General features: G+C 44.1%; 1 protein-coding gene across 2 annotated transcripts in view; it reads left to right on the top strand.

Moving 5' to 3' along the window:
• agbl4 (AGBL carboxypeptidase 4) overlaps positions 1–25,902 on the top strand; it is a 314,407-nt gene that overhangs the window by 7,421 nt on the left and 281,084 nt on the right. For both annotated transcript variants that reach the window (XM_031574637.1, XM_031574638.1), the window contains exon 3: positions 23,040–23,164. In XM_031574637.1, the coding sequence (XP_031430497.1) occupies positions 23,040–23,164 (125 nt within the window). The remainder of the gene's footprint in view (positions 1–23,039; positions 23,165–25,902) is intronic.

Consider the following 25,902-nt stretch of genomic DNA (forward strand, 5'->3'; position numbering starts at 1 on the left):
TTCAAGGGTGAGACTGTAGACTGTGGTCACTCCAGAACACAGCAGCGTACTATGAAGCCTTTTCTGGTATTTTATCACAGATTAAAAAAGCATGATAACCATGGCCATATAATGACATTGTGCAATGTGTTGCAGTGTTGGAGTCTATAACTAGAAAGTTTGTTTTGCTATCAATATATCAAATATGCATACCCTAGAATTTGTGCATATTTTTATGTTTTTAGTTCAACACTATGTTTAATAGTTTAGACAACCATTTGACACCGTAACTGCCTGCAACTAAGGCATGTGTCCTCCACAAGCATATGTTTGTCCGTCCTGGCCTATATCCCGGAAGATGCAACATGCCCAGTCTTAGCGTAGAAGTTGCTGTCACAAGCATTTCACTACACATTGCATTTGTCTCGTGTCATGGTGTTAGGGTGACATGCCAGTGCCTTGCCTGAGTTATGCTCTCTGTTGTTTGAAGGATAGGCCTGGACTCGTGATGATCATTAGCAGCAGCTGCTTGTTGGCTAACACCTGAAGCTAGCACTAACCGCTCAGCAGCTAGTCATCAAGATAATTCAATTCAATTCAATTCAATTTAATTTATATAGCGCCATAACAATACAATTGTCTCTAGGCGCTTATATATATATATATATATATATATAAGATAAGGCAATGCAAAGACATCTACATGTTGCAAGGGTTCTGGGGCCTTCTGCTAGGGTGACCAGATTTGAGTTTGTGAAAAAGAGGACACTTCGTCGCGGGACCCCGCCCCCTCCCCCTTGATGGAGTTTTTGGACATATTTTTCACTTGCAGATGTCATGTACTATTGTAAACGATGCAACTAGTGGAGGCGGCAAGGTGCTTAATGTTGCCAGATTGGAAATGGCGTAGCCTATTGTAATGTAACAGCGAGGTTACTTACAGGGGCGAATCTAGGTTCCCACTTTTGGGGGGGCTAAGACCCTAGATAAAACCTATTATTTTTCCTGTGACCCAGTAAAACTAGGGGGGTCTAGGGGCGTGCTCCCCCATAAGACATTTTTGAAAATATCCTTTAAAATAGTGTCCTCTGCTGGGCTTTAGGAAGAGAAATTAACAAATTTAGATTTAAAATATGGCACAACAATAAACATATTGAAGACATCTGCTGAGATAGGTGCTAATTATACTGTAGCATGGTAGGGATTTCCAGCTCAAGTGAGTAGGTTAACGTTGTAGGCTAGAGTTCACCAGCTAGTTATAGCTGGCGGAGCTACTGAGTAGGGTAGCATACCCACAGGATCAATGAACCTGCATGATAAAAGAGAGCCACGACATCTATAATTAACTTGTGATTTAACCATTTAGTTTATTTTACTATTTAAAACTTCATGTGCTATACCTTTATATCCAGCAGCTGATTATGGCAGCTTTAACCAGCTTGGGTCGGACAGTCGCTCCAAGTCTGTTTACTAGACATTATGACAGTCTGTCTGCACGCTCACTCACGACCAAACAGAGCCGTGCACTTGCCACCACAGTCTCAAACAGGCGGGATTCCTGTGCTACTCGAGTCTATTTTATTTCCAACTCTAAAAATTAAACAAAATAAGTTCACTAAATAGGTTGTTAGGTGTTAATTTGACGATCTCAAAAAAAAAAAAAAATATATATATATATATATTTTTGGGGGCGCTAAGGAAACTTTTGTGGGGGCTCCAGCACCAGCTCTATCTAGGGATAGATAAGCCACTGGTTACGCACCATGCCATTCTTAAAACTTCTGTCCAGGTGTCTCGCATCCTCAACCACGTCACCAACCAAATGCAAGCCATCACGTAATTGACGCTACATTCATCACAGTATCAAAGGCACAAAATGATCGCATTTGGAGCATAATTTTCCTATCTGGCAACACTGGGAAGGCGGTCGACCAATGACAGTTCTCTCTACAGTCAGAGCTTGCGCATGAAGGTGGAACGTAAGGGAGATACCCTTTCCAAAACTTGTAAGGACGTAATAACTGTGTTTGTGAAAGACCCAGAGAAACACAAATATCCAACGGGGCAAAATCCCGGACGTTTTTGGAATCCCTGCCGGACGCATTTTTTAGGTCTCGAAAAGAGGACATGTCCGGGAAAAAGAGGATGTCTGGTCACCCTACTTCTGCCCATCTTTTGCAAACACCTTTGGGGCCCGTGTCAATTACTGGTTATTTTCTGCCCAGAGGAAATGTCTATTCTTGATGGGGATGTGAGACTAAGTGTCCTTTCAAAGTCGGATCATCGATACCAACAGCAGCCAATGGCTGTCATAATATGTTTAATGTTACCTCCACTCTGGATCCTTTTAATGAGCTGAAACGTTCCTAGTGTCCTAGTGTCTCACATGAAACCCACAACCTGCCCTACAGATTTGATTCCATCTCGCCTTTTGAAGGAAGTGTGTCATGTTGTGGGTAGAAGTGTGCTCGACATCATTCATAAATCATTGCTCAGGAGTTGTTTTTTAAACATACAGTGGTCCAACCTTTGCTAAACAAGCCTAACCTGGATCCTGATTTTTTTTCTCCAGTTATCTCTAAGCTCCTATTTCTATCGAAAATACTTTCTATCGAAAGGATGATTTTTATTAATGAGAATGGAATCATTGATCTGTATGGAAAGTTACAAATGACCTGCTGCTCAAAGCGGAGTCTAAGGGTTGTTCAGTTCTGGTTGTTCTAGATTTGACTGCCGCTTTCGACACAGTGGACCATGCAGTGTTGCTTGAGCGGATGGAGCATTATGTTGGGGTAAAGGGTGGTTGGGGCATTGTGTTGGGGTAAATGGTGGTTGGGGCATTGTGTTGGGGTAAATGGAGGTTGGAGCATTGTGTTGGGGTAAGGGGAAATCTTATTTATCTTATAGGACATTGATGGTCAATATGTACGGCATATTTTCTAATGTTGCACCCCTCTAATTAGGAGTCCCACAAGGTTCAATATGTATTACCTCTTGGCCAGATATCCAGAAAGCATGGGATCTCCTTCACTGTGCTTATGATACTCAAATATATTTTTCTCTGAAATTGTTCTTCAGACCACTTACAGCTTCTTTTTGACTGCCTAGAAGACATTAAACTCTGTACGGGTAATAGCTTTCGCGAAGTTAAACTAAAATAAGACAGAGGTTGTTATGTTTGGTTCCTCTGACATAAGTAGTGTGCTTGGCCCACTCACACCATACCAGAAGCCTGTAGTTAAGAATGTTGGGGTATTTTTCGGTTATTATTGCTTCATTTTACTAGCTGAGAACAGTTACTAAAGAGAGAATGTCCTATCCCTAAAAGATTGTGAGAAGGTGGTGCATGCTTTTATACCTTCCAGACTGGACTATTGGAATGCACTTTACTCAGGGCAAGTGGTCCAAAATGCGGCAGCTAGACTTTTAACTAAGAGCAAGAGGTTTGACCACATTACACCAGTTATAGCTGAACTACAGTGGCTCCCAGTTGATCATCAGAATTTATTTTTGGTTTTCAAGGCTGTGAATGGGCTAGTTTCATCTTATATTTCTAATCTCCCAGTGCACTCCATCAAGGATGATGAGCCGATTAGCTTTTACTGGTATTACCTTGGTCTAATATTAAATCAAAGGGTGGTCGAGGCTTTTCTGTCATTGGTCCCAAATGATGGGATTGTCTCCCATTTTATGTTCGATCTGTTGCCTGTTTCAACACTTTTAAACACGAATGCTTTTATACACTGGTTTTCCCTGAATTTTAACTTGGTGATGCATTCTTTTAGCTACACTTAGCCCAGTCTGAGGTCAGGCATTATTTGTGCTATTAATGTAAATTGATTAACCTCGACTGGAAAGCACTTTGTTAAAACTCCTGTTGTTTTTAAATGTGCTATATAAATAAATATGGCTTGACTTGTGACTTGACTTTCAATTGTCAGAGGCACCAGAATAATGTGACCTGGCTTTGCTGAGCGACTAACATATAAAGTCTGTAACTTGCAAAATGGCAATGTTTTATTCCTGAAGCTGAAAGTCAATTGGACTTGACAAGTGGGCCAGAGGCTTTCTTGACTGTTGAAAGTACACTGTGTAGCACTTTGCATTGACAGCCCCCCCCATAAAAAAGAAAAAAGAAAGTTGCTTGTAGACTAACAGATTGCTGTGAAAGGTTTTAAAAAGCCAAAGAGAGGTACCCAATATGTGTATGATTTGGACAAAATATTCCATGTGAGTGAAGAACCAATATTAGCTACTCTGAGGTTAGTTCTGAGAACCAGGAACCTTAGAACAACCAAGAACAACCGTTTCTTTGGGTTAGCACTTAGAGAGCAACCCATTGTAGGGTCACCATTCAGGTCAGTGTCCACTCCATGCTTGGCAGACTGTGGAGTTAGCATGCTATTGCAGCTAGCCGCCCCGGCAGGTGTTATTGGTGAAGGGCTCTAGATTTTGAATGAGAGGCAGTTTAAGGGAGGCATCCTGTGCAGGTGGCCCCCGCGTGAGCGTGTCCTTGTGGCAAGGTGCTCTCTGCGGCGCTATTGTAGTCGCTGCGCAGCACAAAACCCGGTTGCCAAAAAGAGCAGTCTGCAGTTCCTGTGTGCTTAGGTGTAAAGCAACATGCTGCCAATCTGCTGCGCTAAACATAACTTGCTGTCAGTGATACTGCTGATATGGGCCATTTCAATCAGCAGGCTGCCTCATCCAGGTGATACAGCCCATTAAGAGTGATTTAGCTGATATTTTTATAAAATGAATGCATTCATGAACGACATTATGCTCAGTTTAAAAAAAAAGAAAGGGAATGAGGGAAGAGCTTCCAGCCATTGCACAGACATGCTTTGTGGATTTTAAATTATTCACTTTAACGAGAATGGATGAAAAAAAGTCTTTACACAAATCGGTGAACAAAAGGAACCCACTGAAAGTGTGTGAGTGTGTTTTGGAAGGGAGGGTGCGGCATGCGTGACTTTGGCAGAGAAATTGCTAATGAGGACAAACACTGTGGAAAAATCCTCCACTCTTCCCTGCTTATGAGCCTTTAATTGTGTTTTTTTTTCTCCCTCTTTTTCTCCACTGTAATGTTTCTATTGAGTGTTTCCCGTTCTTGATTTATACCCCCCAAATCCATGCACTGTTATAGCTCTCCTCTAATCAAAATCCAGGAGGGAAAAAAAATAAAACATTTAGAGGAGAAGGACATGCTGTGGTGGACAGAAAAAGACAGTGAAAAAGTGAAGATTAGCAAGTGGACTTTAACTCTAGAGCACGTCTGAGTCTGACTTTGATTAAAGAAGAGGCAAAGATTTTGCCAATCAAGCCCTCCTTATCCTAAGTACCCCTAGTGGCCTGCAGGGCTCAGAAAGTCATGAGGTAGCCTAGTCAAGTGTTTACGGCCTCAGATTTGGAGGTTGTTCAGATGTCTGACTGTTCAAACATTCTGTCCCTAAACATTTTCAAATCAAGATATTTCCTTTCTTTGTATTTTTCATGCCCATAGACATGACTGTTAGGTCTATTATGCTGATATATCCACATTAGGATGGGCTGTGCTTATCGAACATACTCAAAAGTTTCCTATGTTAGTTAGTTTAGTTATCAAGTTAGTTATAGTTATCAAGTTAGTGATCATAAAGACTAGTCCTAGATTGGTTTATATTCTTAGATGTTTACCTTGTACAATCCACAAATTGACTAACTCCCGTAACACTGATTGAACGGTTTGCATTGCAAAGACGTTCAGAACAAAACCAGTCAATATGTTCGTTGGAGAAGAATATGTTCAGTTTATTCTGCAAACTGCATTCTTAATCAGTGTCTGTACCAGGACCTTATTGAAAAAGAAGCTAGATGCCTCAGATTGTATTTCATGTCCCTAACTGCTCTATTTCAGTGGTGTTCTGTCTGGTGAAGTCCATGGTGTGACATTGAGTAAAGGTTTCAGAGGAGAGTTTGGTGATTCAGAGCCGCCTTTTGGCCTCGTCGTCCGCATTTGTCTTCGGTGCCGGAGTTCTCCGTGTGCTCCTTTTATCAGCTTATTTTCCCCCAACTGCACTGCCTCTTTTTTTCCCTCCTCTTAGTGGAGGAAAGACTATGGAGATAAATTTGGACTGTCAAGTCGGAGTAGTCCAGACCATATATTTTGATATATCCTATTTATCAGCCATTTATAACCATAAGAATTTATTTTTTATTATTATTGTATTTTTTTGCCCATAGCGCTCACTCTCCTCTTCTCCCCAGCCCCCCCCCCCTCCTTTCCCTTCTGTCTCCTAGTCTCTTTGTCATTTTTATATCCTTTTATGTCTCATCTGATGGCCAATCCTCTGCTGTTATATTGGCCTGGCCCTGGGGGGGAGGTGTGCTGTACTGAGGCGTGCTGCTCTGAAAGGCATTGACCCACCCCCTTCCCTTAATTTCCTTAAACTACAGCCACTACTCTGGCGTCTCCAAGGACATAAGCTATGTCTGTTTTTACAGCGCCTGAACCCCCTGCACACACCCCACCAGCACACACTCCCCTTACCCCCCCTTACCCCCCTCACCTCTGGTTGTTTCCTCACTGTGCCGTCTTTAATAGACCCATAACTACACAGACAACTTGATTGTGCCTTTACGGGGCGCCATGTGTTGGGCGGCCTTGGTGCCGGGGGCTGAGGTTATCGCAAACCAGGCCCAGCAGAGCGTGGCGTGGGAGTTGGTATGTGCAACGTGTGAAAAGCCAGGCAGACGGATGGAACAGGCGATAACCCTGGCTGACGTAAACGCTGCTGCGCTCGACTCGTCTAATCAGTTGGAGAGCTCACTGGACCCGTCTGCTGTGGTTTAAGCCACTTCTCGTGACCTAACAAGCTTGTTTTCCCACACAGTGTTTTACGTTTTTAAAATTTCCAAAATGCTGACATGCATGCCTAGTAAACCACTGCCTCGATTGTGAAAAGTTTTTGTGAATTAGTGATGGTGATTAGTGCGCAGGCTGATGGTTTGACGGCCAAACACGCAGTATGCAGCTCGCAGCATAGCAGTGGCTAAGATAATATCATTTTACTGTTTAGAGTTAATAAAAGTTGAATTGACTGACTTTTCTTCTGCAGGTTCATCTATAAATACGGGTAGTGTGGAACCGACGTCCTGCATATGCCACAGGTTTTCACTCTTTAAACCCTGTCTCCCCTGTCTAATGGAGTCCGCCAGGGCTAATATCGCACTCATGGTTTGTGCCATCTATTTTACAGTTATTAGCACAGGGTGAACCCGGAGTACAACAGTTTCTTTTCTCAAGTAAATGGAATCTGTCTGGCTTAGGCCGGACACTGACCCCTATTATAAGAGACTCAAACAAATCACTGTTGCCCCTACCATTTTCCCAAGGAGTAATGGGTTGTGATTATGTGTGTGTGTGTGTGTGTGTGTGTGTGTGTGTGTGTGTGTGTGTGTGTGTCTGTGTGTGAAAGAGAGATTCTGTGATTGTGTGTGTGTTTGTGTGGTTGGTCTGGACTAGGGCTGAACGATTTGGGGAAATAATCTAATTGCGATTTTTCCCCCAAATATTGCGATTGCGATTTAATATGCGATTTTTTTGTTTTATCCTAATTTTTTTCCCAACAAATCGTAATGAATGATGACCAACACAATATTAGATACATTTAGTGTAAAATATTATTTCCCACGATTAAAATTTTTATTTAACTGCTTATTACAGACAACAACATAAACAACAAATCGGTGGCTTTGCCACTGTGCATTTAAGTAATTTTAACAAAGCCATTGTAAGAATAAACACAAGGCATGCACTTTTTAAACACTGGGCAAAATTTACCATCTTATAAAAAAAAAAAAAATTATAATTTTTTTTTTTTATAAATAATAATATAAATAATCATATTATAAATAATAATAATAATTATAATTTTTTTTTTTTTAAGATCACGTTTTTAATCGCGAACGTTGCGGTTAGAAAATCGCGTTCTATCATATCGCGATTAAATCGCAAATGCAATTAATCGTTCAGCCCTAGTCTGGACCACTCTTAGCTATACGTTAACACAGTTTTCAGACAAAACGTTTTAGAGCCTAAACATGTTGTGTCAGTGTATGCACTGACTGCGATGTAAGACCAAGATATGTGTTGCAGTACATAAATTGCTTTATTAAATGAAAATAAAGAAGATTGGTATAAATCAATTTGTTGTTAATTTTTAACCCTTTGGGAAAACAAATCTATGAGTAACATCTATCCTAGAGCGATCCTTATTTGGGAACTTTTTTTATTTTGACTTGCATACTTTTTCTTGCTGATGTTCTTTCTAATAATGATCACCTGCACTCCAATCTGATGTCCATCATACTTATCTCATGCATGCTCAAACCTACGTGAATGACAACAATTGATGTCAGAAACGTGGATTCAGCCTCTGAAGGTATACGTAGGAAAGTGGAGGGGAACTCTTAAGGGATAGTTTGGGAAACACGCATAGAAAAGTAAACAACTTTAATAAGGTATAGCTTTCAAGTCTTATCAAAATGCTAAGAGACACCGTTGTCAGGAAACTTGGTCTGAAAGTTATAACTCTGGCGAGATGTTAACCGTGCCCTCAGTAGCCGTAATGAAGACATATTTGTATTTTACTGTTATGAAGGAGATGAAACGAAAGCCACTGTGTTGCAGCCACTGTTGCGGAGTAACATCGAGCGCTCCTGGTGATGAGGCAGTTTGTTTACCAGCCACCCGGCTGCCAGAGACGCAGCGTTGAGACGCGTGTGTGTGTCACGTCTGATCTGTGGAAAAGGGGCCGCAGCTGGGGGAGAATGGCGAGGATTTGTAACGCTTTACCAGTTCATGTTTTTTAAACCGCTCCTGTTGATTTGCTGATTTATTTAAAACGCCTGCCTCGAGAAGAAGTTCATTGATGTGTCAGGTTTTGTTTGATATCACATATTTATCCACTGAATGTTTGTGAACTGGTTTGTGGATGTGATAGGCCTGTGCTGAAATGGAGAAGAGTTTTGATTGGTTACAGTGTCAGTGTCAAAACAGCCCTGAATATTGCCCTGCGTAGGTTTTACAACTGTGTTCTGAATGGAAGCAATAAAAGCTGGTTTTTGTTCTTACGCTCTGACTACATCAACCTTCGTTACAGTAAAAAGGGAAGCTCTCTGTAGGCCTCCCTTTGATGACGGCATATTTGAAACAGTTACCACTGTGAAAGACAACATCAGACAGAGGCACGCTAGTGAACTAGTTGTAGTCATAGTTGATGTGAAGGTATAAACTGCTGTATGTCATCTATGATTAGATATATGCACACAAAACACAAAGATTATGGGTTTCTTCCTGGCGCATAGGCTACTACATACATACAGTATATTTACATAGTGATCAGATGTTGCCTTATACTATACGTATGAACTGTCTGTTAAAGGAAAAAGTGACTAAATGAGTAAATGCTATAAATGTGATGATGTTTGAGGGACTGCCCTGTACTTTCCTGTCCCGTCTTTCAGTAGTCGAATGTAGATTGGAACATATTTTCCAACAATTTCATTGTTATCGCTATATAAATAAAATTGAATTGAATTGAATTAGGTATTTTCCTGCAGCCTACTGTATGCATTACTGGTAGTTAGACTGTTACAGCAGTTACATCACAGAGTAACGATAGGACTGCTTGTTGGCATAGCAATACAAACTTATGAACAGATAACAAATGTGGCCACAGTGCTGACCATAAAATGTAATGATGCAATGAATTACTGAGTGACTGCCATCTTCAGCATTAAGGCAGTTATGCCATGGACAAGTGAGTTGTTCATTTATCACAGTGTTATTCATTATTTTATTCATTTGAGTCAGATGTCAAACTCCATAAATCACTCATACTCTAAGGAAGAGCTTCAGTAGAAACCATGCTCATCACACAGATTCATTTGAAAGTCTTTAAAAGTATTATTTAATGCTCACTTGTCCTCTTTGTACATTACAAACCTTTTGGTTGCTACTATTTGCTCTACTTACATAACGCATACTTGGACACACAATGCATGGACACATAATGTATACTTAATAGTGTAGTTACACTGTGAAAAGGGCTTTGTATTATAAAGAGTGGCCGAGAAATAGGTTATTAACTTAGCTGATGTTCCTGTAATAATAACCAATGTAGCCTTAAGGAATAAAGAGTCTGCATCATCCCAACTACTGACTGGAAAAGAAAGAACCATTGGTCATAAACGCAGATTATTGGTGAATGTTGTTGTTATTAGCCACTTATAGACACAGTATGTATATATGAATATATGACTGGGCTTCGTCACAGGCTGTTGAGGTTATATCCTACAAGCAGATGAATGATGGTGGTGGATTCTCATTGGACAGGCGGGGAGAATTAAGAGAGGAACATTTTTGAATATTTTTTTTCTTTGGAAGTATAAGGTCTTTAAATGAGTATTAGTTCATGAGAGAGGGACTGGTGAAGAGAATGAGTGGTATCGAATGCATGGCTAAACTGCTCTTCAAAATCGTTCTTTTTTTCTCCTTTGCTCAGGGTTCTTAAATGGCTCTGCGGACTGTTGCCTTTACAGCGAGCCTCTGTGAGAGCCTCTGCCTGCGAGCGCTGAGGCTTAAGTGGACTCCGCGAGAGCTCAGCCTCTAATGAGAGGCGAACTTTGGGTCTGGCCTTTTGAAGACGCTTCTGTCCGCTCTTTGCTCTTGGCATCCTCTGCTTTGTCCGTCGCATCCCGCCGAGTTGAAGAATCTCTGGCCAAGTCAACCCCACTGCCAGCCACGTCTTTCTCTCCCCCCTCTCTCTCAGAAACTGTTTTCTTCGTGGCTACATTGATAAGTGGAGTTGTGTATCTTTCACTTCTCATTGATGGAGTGTGTAGAGCAGGGGGATTAGAGTGCTGGTGGAAAGATATATATATTTTTTGCAGGCAGGGCTGAAAAAAAAATAAAAAAGACTCTCTTTTTCCCCTTGTGGCTTTGTACTGTGTTTTGACGGTTATATATATTTATTGCACTGTGGCTTAATTTCTCTTAAGTAATTGCACCAAGTTGGGTACAGCTTGCCAGAATGCCTGTGAAAACAGAAATGAAATAAATAATAGCCCCCGTCCTCACTTTAAAAAAAGAACACCCTGATGCTCTGCCAAGGCTTTTGAATAGCTTTCAGTAGGGGCCTTCTCCCCCCCCCTTCTAGCTTTCATGTTTCCCCCTCATAAATCTGGCAGTGCACTGACAGTAGCAGCACTTTGTGTAATTCCTCAGATTGAAAAGCTGTTTCACAATGAGAGATTTCCTTCCTGTCTTCCTTCCTTTTCTCCTTCGGCATCGCACAGCGCTACGCTACGCCACGCTACGCCATGCGCCCCGCGGCTATGGAGTCCAGGCGGGATTGGCAGTCAGTCGTGCCCCCCCTCTACGGGCCAAACAGAGTCCTCACTCAGATCCACAGACACCCAGTTCTCGGCTTTCCATCGTCAGCTCTCCATACCCTCCGTTGTGAGGTCCATATGAGACCAAGATGCCTGTCATGCAGGAAGGCCCGAGAGGGACATGTTAGGGGAAAAAAACAAATATCCCTGCATTGCTCCTGAACTCTCAAGTCCTGGGAAGCCGTGGTAGCCAGAGTCTGGGAGTCAGGGTTGGCACTTTGACTGGCTGTGTGTGGCAGGGTCTTTGTGAAGTGGGGTGGGACTTCCCCTCAACTCCCTCTCATGAGTGTGTGTGTGTGTGTGTGTGTCTCTCTGTGTGTGTGTGTGTCTCTCTCTCTGTGTGTGTGTGTGTGTGTGTGTGTGTGTGTGTGTGTGTGTGTGTGTGTGTGGGGAGTTAGGAATCAGTGACAGAAAGAGAGGCGGCCAGGAGGATGCCCATTGGCGTCACATCAAAACCACTTCTTCTGGGACAACATGTTTGTATCCAAAGTGATGCAAGGGTACTGGGAGGTCTGACTAACTCGTAATGGCTTCCTGGCTTGTATGGATTATATTTCTCTCTTTCTCTCTCGCGCGCTCTCCTTCGTCCTCTCTCCCTCTCTGCAGCCAACTTTCTCTCTCTTTCTTTCTTTCTCTCTCTCCCCCTCTCCTTCGCTCTCGCTCCCTCTCTGCATCCCACTTTCTCCCTCTCTCCTTCTTTCTCCTCTCTATGATCTTGCTATTCCTGCTGACCTACTGGTGTTGCGGCTCATTTTTTTTGTGTTCCTGCCGGCCTGGTGCTCCCTTGTTCCTGTGCCTTTTCTGTGGCTCGCTCCCTGTGTTCCTGAACTCATTACAGTGCAATCAGCCCGGAGTGCCGGGGTGGGCCCCCACGGGGAGCCAGAACTGTAAATAAGCACAACTGCTAGTTCCCCGATAGCATGTTAGCCCGATGATAACAGCCCTTCTTAGCAGCCCTGTTGACCTTCCTCTCGCCTCTGGCTTGCCCAGGAACCCGCGGCTCCCTCTTTTTTTTTTAATCTCCAAACTCTCTGCAGGGAAGATTATTCTTTTGCTATTGGAGAGAAAGAGAGAGGGGAGGAGGGAGGGAAGTGTGTGTGTGTGTGCGTGTGTGTGTTTGTGTGTGTGTGTGTGTGTGTGTGTGTGTGTGTGTGTGTGTGGGGTGGATGGGAGGAGGTAAGGAGGAGGAAGAAGGAAAGATTATGTCTGGAGGAAGAAGAAGCAAAACAAAGAGGAAGACAACAAAGCAAGGGAGCGGGTGTGTTGTCCTGCTGCCAAATCCTCTCCTGCTCTTTTGTGCGCCTCCAGATAATTAAGCCGTAAATAGATAGCACAAAATTGGGAGAGACAGTGTGGATGTTTTGATTGCTGCTCCACCTCAGCGATGTTCTTGCATTCACCGAAAGAATCAATCGCCAATAAGAGCGCCGGACAATACAAAAACAAACACACACACACACACACACAAAGAAACCAGTTAAATAGCTAAGCTTTCAACTGTATGAGACCATTTTAATGTTCATTTTGAAATATGCCTTCTGGAAGAAACGGATCTTCATTGGCTTCATGGACCGTAACTTATGGCTGTGATCATCAGCAAAAGTATAGTGTTGTAGACTAAATTGCTGATGGCTTTTGTAACATTTTAATATGAATGCTTGCCACTTTGTCTTTGGTCCTGAGTCTGATTTCTGGGGATCACACTGACATCTTCCTTTCATCCCTACTGTAAGAGAGGCTAATGAATGTTGTGCGTGTGTTGCATTTTTATTCTCGTGACTCTCTTTCCCCACTCTGTGATGAGTTAATGATATTTGCTCTGTGTGCTGCCTCAGTTAAAGATAGCCTCGCTGACATTTTGTAATTCATTTCCTTAATGGCTTCCTACCTCTGTCAGAGTTGTGCCATTTATGGGGGATAACCTACGTCTAATGGCAGAGGCAGACGGAGCTTCTCTACTCTGCTTGGTGGATATCCGTGGGCAGCTGGAGTTTTCTGATATCTGTTAGAGGCCGACCTCCGGAGGTCACCGCTGTTTAATCTCCCACAGGTGAACTGGTGCTGTAGCAGGAGGGACCCAGGTGATGTGGAGATTGACGCCAGTCCCTAGCCTTCAGATGTTCCGACTGGGCGCGTGGCGGACAGGGGGGGGGGGGCGTGCGAAAAAAAACATTAAAAAAATAAACGCAACACAGACAGGGTTCAGCTCGGGGTCCGAAGCAGAGATGGATTCTCCTCAGGTCTGAATCAATTCCACCTTTATCAGTCGTCTCGCGTCCTGGAATCCAAACGTGCTGTATTCCCTGGAGCAGAGCCTGGTGTGCTTTCCAATAATGAAACGGAGCACACAGGAAAAAGGGGAAAAAACAGAGAGAGATAGAGAGAGAGAGAAAACGTGTCTAGGAGGTGGCCTGATATCCAGAGTGCCTTTTAATTTCCACTGTTAGTTGTGAAACAGCAAAGCCAGAAAAGAGCCTGCAGATGCCGGTGTCCAGCGCCACTTCCTCATGAGATACGGTAGAGAACCCAACATCTGCAGGTGGTCTCAGATAGTCCAAGACATCCTTACATCCACTACTGAGTGAACATCTGAATTTATTCCTCTTATTTTCCATTACAGTCATCAATAAATATAACAGATGCCTGTTTTCAGAATATAGGGTCTGAATTACGAAGAGGTTGTGTTTAAAAAATGGACAAGCCATGTTATGTTTTTTGCTGAAAGACACAATCCTAATTATATCTTGGACATATTTTATTTGAAGTTTGCGCGTGCACACACACACACACACACACACACACACACACACACACACACACACACACACACACACACACACATTCCTCCTGACATCAATGAAACAAACTAAAGGTTTGTGTTTGTGTATTAATACTGTATGTCTGTGTGTATATGTGTGTGCCTGTACACATGTGTACGCGCACTCATATCTGTGTGTGTGTGTGTGTGTGTGTGTGTGTGTGTGTCTGTGTGTGTGTCCCTGTCGCGGGGCCTCTGTAGAGGCATGTGGGACAGTCTCTCCTCTCCCCAGACCGGCGGCCCCCTCCAGCTGTAGGCAGACCCATTGTGTGGGCTGGGCACTGTGACTGCTGGGGCTTGTACCGCCGTAATGGGATTAGATTAGTCATGTTTGCTGCTGCTTGTCCATGTATGAATGACCCATCCTCTGGCAGCTGGCTCCGCAGCCACAGGTCCGTCCTTGTCTCTCTCTCCCACACGTGGCCAGCCCCTCCACGCTGTCTCTCTCTCTCTCTCTCTCTCTCTCTCTCTCTCTCTCTCTCCCTCTGTCTGTCTCTCTCTGTCTCTTTCTCTCTCTCTCTCTCCGCAGCCACAGGTCCGTCCTTGTCTTTGTCTCCCACACATGCCCAAACCCCTCCACGCTGTCTCTCTCTCTCTCTCTCTCTCTATCTCTCTCTCTCGCTCTCTCTCTCTCTCTCTCCCTCTGTCTGTCTCTCTCTGTCTCTGTCTGTCTCTCTCTGTCTCTTTCTCTCTCTCTCTCTCTCTCTCTCTCTCTCCGCAGCCACAGGTCCGTCCTTGTCTTTGTCTCCCACACATGCCCAAACCCCTCCACGCTGTCTCTCTCTCTCTCTCTCCGCAGCCACAGGTCCGTCCTTGTCTTTCTCTCTCACACGTGGCCAACCCCTCCACGCTGTCTCTCTCTCTCTCTCTCTCTCTCTCTCTTTCTGTCTCTCTCTCTCTATCTCTATCTCTCTCTCTCTCTGTCTCTCTCTCTCTCTCTGTAGCCCTGGAGGCGTCTTTAGCATTATTTCCACTGGGAGTTTGGAATTGAAATTGAATTCTGTATGTGTGATTACTGAGTGATGAGTATGTGTGACTTCTAATAATGTCATAAGACCGATAAATGGGTTTGTTTGAAAACCAGGGTTTGTTTGTCTGTGTGCACGTAGGTTGGTGGGAAAACACATTGTGCGAAGGAGCACGGTTATTTGTGTTGATATTGTAGATAGGCTATGTAATTTCCTACAGATGCTTTGTGACATGCGCAAACACAAAGGCTCAAACATATGCACAGTCTATCAGGGAGCCCCCACTTTCTTTTATTGATTTCTTCCTGACAGCGCAAAGAGAAGAGAATAAACTTTTGCTCAGATGAGAATAGGCCTCGTGCTGAGACTCGCTTTGGTTGGGTAAAACTATACTTCCAGAAAAAGAAAAAAAAAACAACCTGAAAAAGCGTCTGAACAGAACAGAGACCCAGCAGAGCAGTGCGCTCCCATCCCACCCAGAGCTCTCGTCCACTGGGGTGCCGCTTTACTCTTCTGCTGTTGAAACCCAATTTGTTAAGTCGCGAGCGCTGCGCACGTTTGTCTGAATGACAGATGATTCATATGGAGGGGAGCCTGGGAGGAGTCAACTGAGGGAGACTGAGGTTTAGGAGAAGTTGAGTGATGATGAGAAATGAGGGGATGCTTTTCCCCCCTGTTTTTTCTTCCACGCTGTTGTTCTGCTCTTCTGCTTGTCTACTGCCTTTGCGCTTGTACCCCCCGTATAATGTGTTGACAACAAATTCGTATTGAAATTCGGCTTTGTCCTCTTCGCCGTGCGTGGAGATATTAGTAATGCCAGGCGACTGCCAATAACATTTTACTGGCTTTGTGCTAACCAAGGACTTTAGGTTGGCTGTTTGTGGTTGATAAACACTTGAGGTAGGCTACGCAGAATTGATTTAGGGAGCATCGCAGTCTGAATCTGAAGTTAGGCACCATAAAATGAAAAGCTGAAATCAATGGCATGTCATATATTTGCCTGTCAGCCCGAGCGGGCATGTAACCTTGAGGCCAGCTTGTCATGTTGCTCTGGGATGAGGCCTCCCCACACTGCATCCTAATTCGGAAGCGGATGGCTGAGCGACGCACGGCCCCCGAGCATCGCCGTGGCGACAGCATCACGGCGTTTGGATTTAGATGAGAAAAATAACCCCGGTGTTCACTGCAGGCGGGCAAGATAAGAAGAGTGTTTCAGTGATGCAGTATACTGCTTGTATGCAATATGATGTTGGCCTGCATGTAAAGACAGCAAGTCACATCTATAACAGACGTCAGCCTGAGTGGGTCTGTACTGTAGCTGTCCATGGTACTGGAGTTTGTCCTGACTATAGGATAGGATCTACTTAATTGGTACCCAATGGAAAGTCATTGTTATAATTACATCCATAGCGTATATCATATGTTCATATATATATGTTATATGAAAATATATCTACAAATATCATATGAATTCAATGAAATAAAATATGAAATGAATTATATCAAATAAAATGAAATAATGATACTACTATAAAGTCCCGTTTCTGTGCTTGTGGTCTGTAATGGTAGCGTTGCAGCAGGGAGCTCTTCAAACTTCTTCTCTTTTCTCTGTTGCTACGTCATATGGTGCTGTTACCCCCTGTGGAGCAGGAGGGGATAATCCTTTGCTGATTTAACAAACCCTCCCTGGGTTCCTCTCATACCTGTGTGCTTAGATTAGTATTGGGTGAAACACACACACATACACACAGACACAGACACACACAATCACACATTTAGTAGTATGTAGAGGTCATTTGTGATAGGCTTCTACTCTTCCTGGGATCCCCTCATACCTGTGTGTTTAGATTAGAATTGGGTAAAACACACACACACACACACACACACACACACACACACACACACACACACACACACACACACACACACACACACACACACATTTAGTAGTATGTAGAGGTCATATGTGACCGGCTCCTCTGGCTCGTGGTCACACGGCGTGTGTACTGTCATGATTCCTTTAAGTTGTTCTCCCTCTGACGAGGGTTCCAGAAATATTAGAATAATTGATGCATGAGTAATTGAGTGAAATGAACAGACTCATCACATGTCTGATTAAAACGCAGAGGGTTGTGTGTGTGTGTGTGTGTGTGTGTGTGTGTGTGTGTGTGTGTGTGTGTGTGTGTGTGTTTGATGATCATCAGCAGGGATTAATCATGTGTGGTGTGACATGCGGTAACGTAAGACCCATAAATGGTTAATGCAGTGGAAGGAAAGCTGATAGATTACACACACATCTGGATGGAACAGGTGTGAGCACACACTCACACTCTCCTTCACTCAGCAGCTGGACTCCTGTCCTCCATCTCTTTCTCTCTTCCTCTCTTCCTCCCTCTCTTTGCCTCTTTCTGTCTCTCTGTTCATCCCCCTCTTCCCCTCCCCTCTCTCTCTAGCTCTGTCTTTTATTGCTTTATCATCCCCCGTCTCAGTCTCTTTCCTTGGTTTTTGTCCCTCTCTCTTTCTCCCTGTCTCTCCTTCTATCTGTGTCTCTCCCCCCCTCTCTCTTTTCTGTGTAAATGTTTTGTTCTTGTACATGAACTTTAAGTAAACCAACTCAGCTGGCATAACACTGATGCCAACCACATACCTTTGTACTTTCTCAGATTGTCTCTCATCCTAGTTTTTTAGGGTTTTTTAATACTCAGTCTTGATCCCCTACCTCCCCCTCACACACACACACACACACACACACACACACACACACACACACACACACACTAACACACACACACCCTTGAAGCAGTATTGTGGTTCACTGGAGAGCCTTTGCTGCTCCAATCAGCCAAAGTGCCAATATTCATTTTGCCAGGAGAGGCATTTCCATTCTGCATGCAGCATGTAGGAATGAAACGCCAGCACTCATTAGGCCAGCAGGGAGCCACTCTTACAGCACAACAACACAAATCTGCACACAAAGTCATATGTCACCAAAGTAAACACACCCGACACAGCTCACTATGGAGTTTCCCCTCCTCCCCAAGTATTATGCTTTCACCTTATGACTTGCTGTCTTCTGAGAATGAAAGTGAGAGCCGTGTATGTGTGTGTGTGTGTGTGTGTGTGTGTGTGTGTGTGTGTTTTTTAATGTTTTCTTCCTCAGCGTGGGCCATCTGAGGCGAGGCACTTGTGAAGTTTGCGGAGGGATCTCTGCAGTCCGTGGGGAGAGAGAGGGAAGATGGCGGCACTCCTGTGACCGTCAGGGTGGATGAAGAGAGGGAGTGGGGTAGCAGTTGTAGCGGGGTAAAGGGTGGTAGCAGTTGTAGCGGGGTAGAGGGTGGTAGCAGTTGTAGCGGGGTAGAGGGTGGTGGCTGGTGGATTAGCCTGTTTTTCTTCTGCAGGCAGAAGGAAGAGTGATCTGCTCTGACAGTGTGGTGGTTGCTCCATCTGTCAGTAATTAGCTCGGTGCTACCTGGCACCAGGTGGTCGCCTCCGCGGTTCCCCTCTGCTGCCACATGGACAGACCACCAGCGTCGCCCGCGCCCAGGGCCCCCCCCTCACCCGAGGCATGCTGGTGGTGTTAGCTTCTTACGACCCACCACGGCCTCCAGAAAAAACAGAGCCCAGAGAGACAGAAAAGCATGACCTCCATTTATAAACCACAGCTGTATCTGGATAAGATGGAGGAAAAGAGAGAGAGAGAGAGATAGAGAGAACTGTTAATAACTCCCAACAAACCAGCACAGTCTCCCGAAAATACAGAGCCTCAGAGAGAGAGAGCCTCAGAGAGATAGAGATAGAGAGAGAGAGAGAGAGAGAGACAGAGAGCGACAGAGAGAGAGAGAGAGAGAGAGAGAGAGAGAGAGAGAGTGAGTAAGTGACACAGAGAGTGAGAGAGAGAGAGAGACATAACTCCAGGGGTAAGACTGGGCTGGGGTCGTCTGGGGCTCCGCCTCTCAAAGCGGGGACACTCTACCTCACTGCATTCATTTTCAACAATGGAGAGGCCTCTTCTCTCTCTTACTAATTCAAACAATGTCTAAAACACGTTTTCACTTTCACTTGCATTGGGCCTAATAACCGTAGATTAATTGCAGCGACTGTTATGTAGCTGTAGAGTGTATAAAATGTAGCAACTTCCGAAGTTTCACAGGGTTTCCCTTCATACTATCAGCAGGTTTCTCCAAAAGCCACCTAGCACCTCTTGTCAGTCAGACATCGCAGAGAGATTGATGACAGAGACCTAATTTTGTTAAACAACTGGATGTAAATTTGTCTGATATTCTGCTTAAACAATGTAGGCTACGTGTCGACTTTACTAAATGGTAAGCAGCAGATTGCCTCAAATCTTCTCAGGCTAGCTAATCGTTACATTAAGCTAGCTGGCAAATGCAGGTTCAAATTGAACTGTCAAGCTAGCTAGCATGGTTTGGGCAGAATATAAGAGCAACACAAATTAGCCTACTTCATGGGTAGGTAATGCAAGCTAGTGTGATAATTTTCTAGCTATTAATTATTTATTATGAATTCATGTCTGTGTGTATTTTAATAGTGTATAATGTAAATCAATTTGCTTGTAATGTAATTATTAAAAGGCTATTCATATGAATTAATTCATACTGATATTCTCTCCTTTACTGGTAGCCTAACACCACCATTCCTATACGTGATTCTAAAACACAGGAGAGTGCACTTAATGTTATTAGTTTTGCACACTGCCACATTCAGAGCAGAGGGTTGTCAGCACAGATCAGACCTTGTTATATTTTATGTGCATTCTGTCAAACGATATCGGTCATAGGCCTTGTAATGTCTATACAATTATTCAGATGATACATGAAAGTAAGGTTTTGTGTGATTGTATTTTATTCAATTTGTGTAAAAACTAGGGCTGTCAATCGATTAAAAAAAATTAACTAATTAATCGCACATTTTTGAATTAATTAATCGCGATTAATCGCGATTAAAAGTTTGTTTTTCTTCTTAAGACTAAATCTTATAAATAAACAAGTAATCACTTCAGACAGCGTGTATTTTAGAAACTGTTGTTTAATTGTATTTTTTTTAAGCACAATGGTGCCCCTCGACGGTAAATCGTAAGAATTTCCCCTGAAGCAATTCGAATCACCTCAATCAGCCCACTGTCCTCAACTATGTTGATGGGCCGACAGTCACCGGCAACCCAAATGGTAACCTTTTCACGGACTAGTCTAGTTATTTTCCTAGAGAAGTCATTGAGTGTGGGTTGGCGATCATCTAACCTGGGACTGCTTTCTGTCGGGTGCTTTGCATTAAGGTGATAACTTCAAGACGAGCTGCTTCTGTGATAAATTCAGCTTGACAAATGCTACATACAACTTTAGTTTTGTCGATTGTTCCGTCATTTTGACTTACCCACACACTTTGAACAAGGGGGGCTATTCAAGCCCCACCTGACCCTCATCGCCGTGTACTTACGGGCTACATTGCCCGAGGGGACACAGGTTCAAGTCTGGCCTGATGTAATTTCCCAATCCTTTCCCCACCTTCTCCGCCTCGCTTCCTGTCATAACTTCATGTCCTATCCAAATAAAGGCATTAAATTAATAAATTAATAAATTAAAGTTGCGTTAATTGCGTTAAAAAATGTATCGTGTTAATCGCGGCCGCATTTTTTTGCATAGATTAACGCGTTAACGCTGACAGCCCTAGTAAAAACGTATGTTGCCTTTCACCGTTGCTCAACCCCCCCCTTGTTGCTAAAGCGCACATGCATGTCCATGACCACAGAGCCCCCCCCCCCCCTCCCAACTCTTTATAAACCACAGCAGTCTCCAGAGGAGGAGAGGAAGAAGCAGGGACTATCACAGTCTCCAGAAAGGATGGAACAAAGAGAGATAGAACTGTCAACTTCTTACAATCCACCGCAGTCTCCGGAGCCGGAGAGAGAATAGTTAACCCCTTAAGATCTGCCACGACCCCTGGAAAAGCCGTAGCATAGAAAGAAGGAGAAGGGAAGCAAGGATAGACACTCACCTCTATATCGGTGTGCGTGCTGCTCCTCGGCTTCCCTGTGCTTATTTAGCTGCTTTCATGTTGTGACGAGCATTCCCCCGGAGGCTGATTGTTTTAATTATGTGCTGTTGTTTTTTTAAACATCGAAATCTGTCTGAAATCTGTCACCTGAGCTGTGTCTGAGTCGTCAGTAACCCCCCCCCCCCCACACACACACACACACTTTTCCTGTCTGGCTTCAGGGAGAGCCGTGTGTCTGTGTGTGTGTGTCTGTCTGTCTGTCTGTCTGTATATGTATGTCTGTGTCTCTCTGTGTCTGCACGCATGTGTGTGTCTGTGTGTGTGTGTGTGTGTTTGTGTGTGTGTGTGTGTGTGTGTGTGTGTGTGTGTGTGTGTGTGTGTGTGTGTGTGTGTGTAGTGGGGGAGAGCAGCGTCAGGGTTAGTCTCCGTCTGCACGTCAGCAGCCCTGTACACACATCCAGCGCGTCTTAACTTCATTACGGCAGTTTTTAATGAGTCTGAAGGGAAATCTCCCCCCAATGCACAAACTGCTCACTCAGCCCTCGCTTGCTACCTGCCATGTCAAATAAGACATTTGTGCTCCGGACTGACGAGCATGCCTTTTTTATCTGAAATGGTTTTGGTTTCGTAAACTTGTGTTGATTTGTTTTTATTTTCTGAGCTCAGTAAGACCGTGGCGGAGGTTAAGCATCGTCTTTTTTAAAAGGTGTTTTAATGCAGAAAAGGTCAGGAGGAGGACGGCACCAATTATTTAATATATAGACAGATAGATAGATAACCTGGTACCCATCAGAGCATAACACCCAGTACCTGGCAGATCTGAAACCGAAACAAAGACAGCACAACGGAACAGTCTTCAGTTTGCATCATTGCAATAAATGCTCAGGAGAAAAAGCCAGGGTTAAAGTAAATTAAGTTTTTTATACCCAAAATCATAAAGCATTTATTGTAATTCAAGGGTCCTTCTCTGACATTGATAGATATACATCAGATGTTAGGAGGTTATGGTAAAAAAAATGCAGTTGAATCATCTGCTTCTCTGGCCGTAATCATTCCTTTAATAATGTTGGAATGGCTGGAAAATGAACTAAAACAATTTTCCTTGTGATTTGTGAATGTAGATTGTAATAGGCCCATTTTGTTATTGTCTGAGGTGCACATGCAGAAAGCTCATTTTACAGTTCTGTAGCTATTACATGGTAAATTGACGTCTTTAACCCCAATAAACTATTTGTACTCAGAATGATTGGGCTGTTTTTTTTTCTCTCTTATTCCCTTGATAAACACAATAAATGAAGTCAGTGATCGCATGGGTAATATTTTCATGAACCTCTTTGCAAAATTCACTCTAAATGTGTTTTAATCTGCTCTTTGGAATGGCTACCTGCATTCCAACCTGTTCTTTGGAATGGCTACCTGCATGTATACAAGGTGTGATCAAAAAGTTCAGAGACTGATTAAAATCTGGCAGCAATATTTAAATCAGGTATGTTTTTTTCTCTCTTTTTGATAGCACCTCATGTTGCAGCAGTTAGCGGTTCTAAATAAGAAAAATACACTCTAAATGTGTTGGTCATATTTGGATTTTACCCTGCACTGTCGGATACGTCATGTATACGACAGCAGTTGGTAATTCTCAGTAAGGACTATGCCCTTGTCAGACAGCCCTCTCTAAGTGATGCACTGAATGGGGGGTTGGCTGGCCACGGACGCAGTGTTGGCCCAATGCCAGTCTAATGGTCTCAACTTACAGCTCCTTCTTGTGCTGTGCTATGCGTGTGTGTTTGACTGTGTGTGTGTGTGTGTGTGTGTGTGTGTGTGTGTTGCAGGTAACCTGGGAAGAGTGGATTACATCAATGAGTTTGAGTTTGACCTCTTCATCAGGCCAGACACGTGTAACCCCCGCTTCAGAGTCTGGTTCAACTTCAGTGTGGAGAACGTGCGAGAGACTCAAGTAAGCAACACACACACACACACACCCAAACACAGGCACATACACACACACAATTAATGACAAATATAACAGAACACAAAATTGCAGCGCACACAGCCACATACACACACACACACACACACACACACACACACACACACACACACACATGGTCCGCCGACAAACACACCCACTTCCCCAGACATTCCCATCAAAGTTAATACACACTCACTGAAGTCTGCCGCACTTTTGAATTTCATAAAAGTTGCAAATCTCATATCACGGTGAATGGCATTAAGGAGAGTGACGTTTGATATATGCTTGTCATCTCTGTATTGATAATGTGACAGAGCACTCAATCATCTGTGCAAGTGTCACCCACACCGCGCCCTCATTCCCCCATGCAGTCTTGGGAGTCATTAGTGAAGTACTGAGAACTTTGGCATCCTTCTCTTCTTACTTACAAGCCAATCAGAAAGGCCTTCGTGAACACCCGTCACTGTTATTATGACATTATTTTTGTTTAATTATTCATTGTAAGGGTGATAACATTGAGAATGAATGCTGAAAAGTACATTATTCTTATATTGATACATTATTTTATATTGATAACAGGAAAATAGGGTTTTATGTCATTACAGATCTGTGCTGTTATTTATGTTCATATTTGGAGTAAATTCTTTAGTAGATTTAATTTTTTGGCATAACATGACGTGTGTTGCGGAGCAGGTATTTTCCCTGTAGTGTGTGTTGTGTGTGACTGTCTGGCTCGCTAAAGTTCAGTGGTGGCGGCTCCGAGTGTCTCCGTCAGTAGCCGCTGTGTCACGGGGCTCCGACTCTCCCTCCTTCCGTCTCTTTTTCTCCTTGTCATCCGTCAGAGGGGCAGCAGCAAGGACCGAGCCCCCTCGAGCACGCCGATTGGACGATCGCGCCGGTCACATGCCACAGTGATACGTCGGAGCGTGAAGAGACAGATAGAGAGAGAGGGAGAGGGAGAGGGAGAGACAGGGAGAGGGAGAGGGAGAGAGAGAGAGAGAGAGAGAGAGAGAGGGAGAGATGGAGAGATGGAGAGAGAGAGAGAGAGAGAGAGAGAGAGAGAGAGAGAGAGAGAGAGAGAGAGAGAGGGAGAGGGCGTGTCTGCTGTCGTGTCCGTTCGGTTCAGCGGAGGCAAGGACGTTTGTCTCACTTCTATTAGCCCTGATTGGAAGCTCGTCAGTGGCTGTCATGATGGAGGTCCTGGAGGGACACTGAAAGACGAGCACAGACGAACACAGACGCAGACACAGAGCCTGGCAGCTGCCCCGCATCCCTTATTTACCGCTGCACACTCGGACAAGACACAGGGCTGATGTGCGTTACAGGGACAGGCGCGAGATAGGGAGGAGACAGAAACTTACGGCCTACCTGCTTACCTAAGAGTGACACACACACACACACACACACACACACACACACACACACACACACACACACACACATACACCTAAGTAAACACAGGGGCTCCAGCTATAGTAACCTTCCTCTACAGAAGTAGTTAGAGGAGAGACTGGTACTGCCTGCCTGCTTACCTAAGAGTGAGAGAGACACAAAGAAAGACGTATAGAAAGAAATATAGACATTGCTAGCAGAGAGAGAGAGAGAGAGAGAGAGAGAGAGGAAGAGAGGAAAATGGCTGAAATGTCCAAAAGGGCTGTGTGGACACAGAGTGAGGCGGGGGATGAGAGTATGGGACAGCGCTGCATCTCTCCATCTCTTCCTCTTCCCTTCTTTCTCTCCCTCTCTCCACCCCTCTCTCGGTGCCTGTGTCGTCTCCTGCGTGCCGGTCCTATCAGCTCATCTCTCTGCAGTGCTGTATTCAGCGCTAATCAAATTTTATGGCCCAGAGATGAATGGGAGCCCTTGGCCAGGAGCCTCATCGATCGCAGGGCCAGATATGGGCCAGCATCCTGCGCCAACAGGATATTTGCTGTTGTGGCAGAAAGAGAGGGAGGGAAAGAGATGGAGGGAGGGAGGAAGGGAGTGAGTGAGGAGAGAGGACAGAGAACTACCACACGCAGATGCACACACATAGACATATGCATTAAAACAGACAGCCTACACGCATGTGCGTGCACACACTCACACACACACACACACACACACACACACACACACACGCACACAACATACAAACACAGACAGATCGGAAAAAAACGCTGCACGTATACATACACACTTATATCTCTCTCTCTCGCTACAGGTGACAAAAGAGCAACATTTACACTGTTATCTTCAGAGTCTCTTTGTGGTTCCCCACCCCCCGCCCCTGCTCACCCCCGCCTCATCTTCACCCCTCGACCCATAATCTCTTTTCTATCAATCCAATTTCCGCTGAGAATGAGAACTAGTGTGAATTTAATCTACTTCAGTAGAGGAAGGTTACTATAGCTAGAGCCCCTGTGTTTACTTAGAGGTGTGTGTGTGTGTGTGTGTGTGTGCGCGTGTGTGATTCCCTGTGTTTGTATTGTTGTGTGAGTTTTGCCTTCTGTGTATATTATTGTGTGTCTGAGTGTGTATCACACTTAATGTGATGATGATGTGTGGGTGTGGGTGTGGGTGTGGGTGTGGGTGTGGTTGTGTGTGTGTGTGTGTGTGTGTGTGTGTGTGTGTGTGTGTGTGTGGATGTGTATGTTTGTGTATGTGTGTGTGTGTGTCTTTGCATGTGTTATGTTTTTGTTTGTGTATCTGTGTGTATTTGTGTGTGTGTGTGTTTGTGTGTG

Source organism: Clupea harengus, chromosome 10 (genome assembly GCF_900700415.2).
Source record: "Clupea harengus chromosome 10, Ch_v2.0.2, whole genome shotgun sequence".
Classification (NCBI taxonomy): Eukaryota; Metazoa; Chordata; class Actinopteri; order Clupeiformes; family Clupeidae; genus Clupea; species Clupea harengus.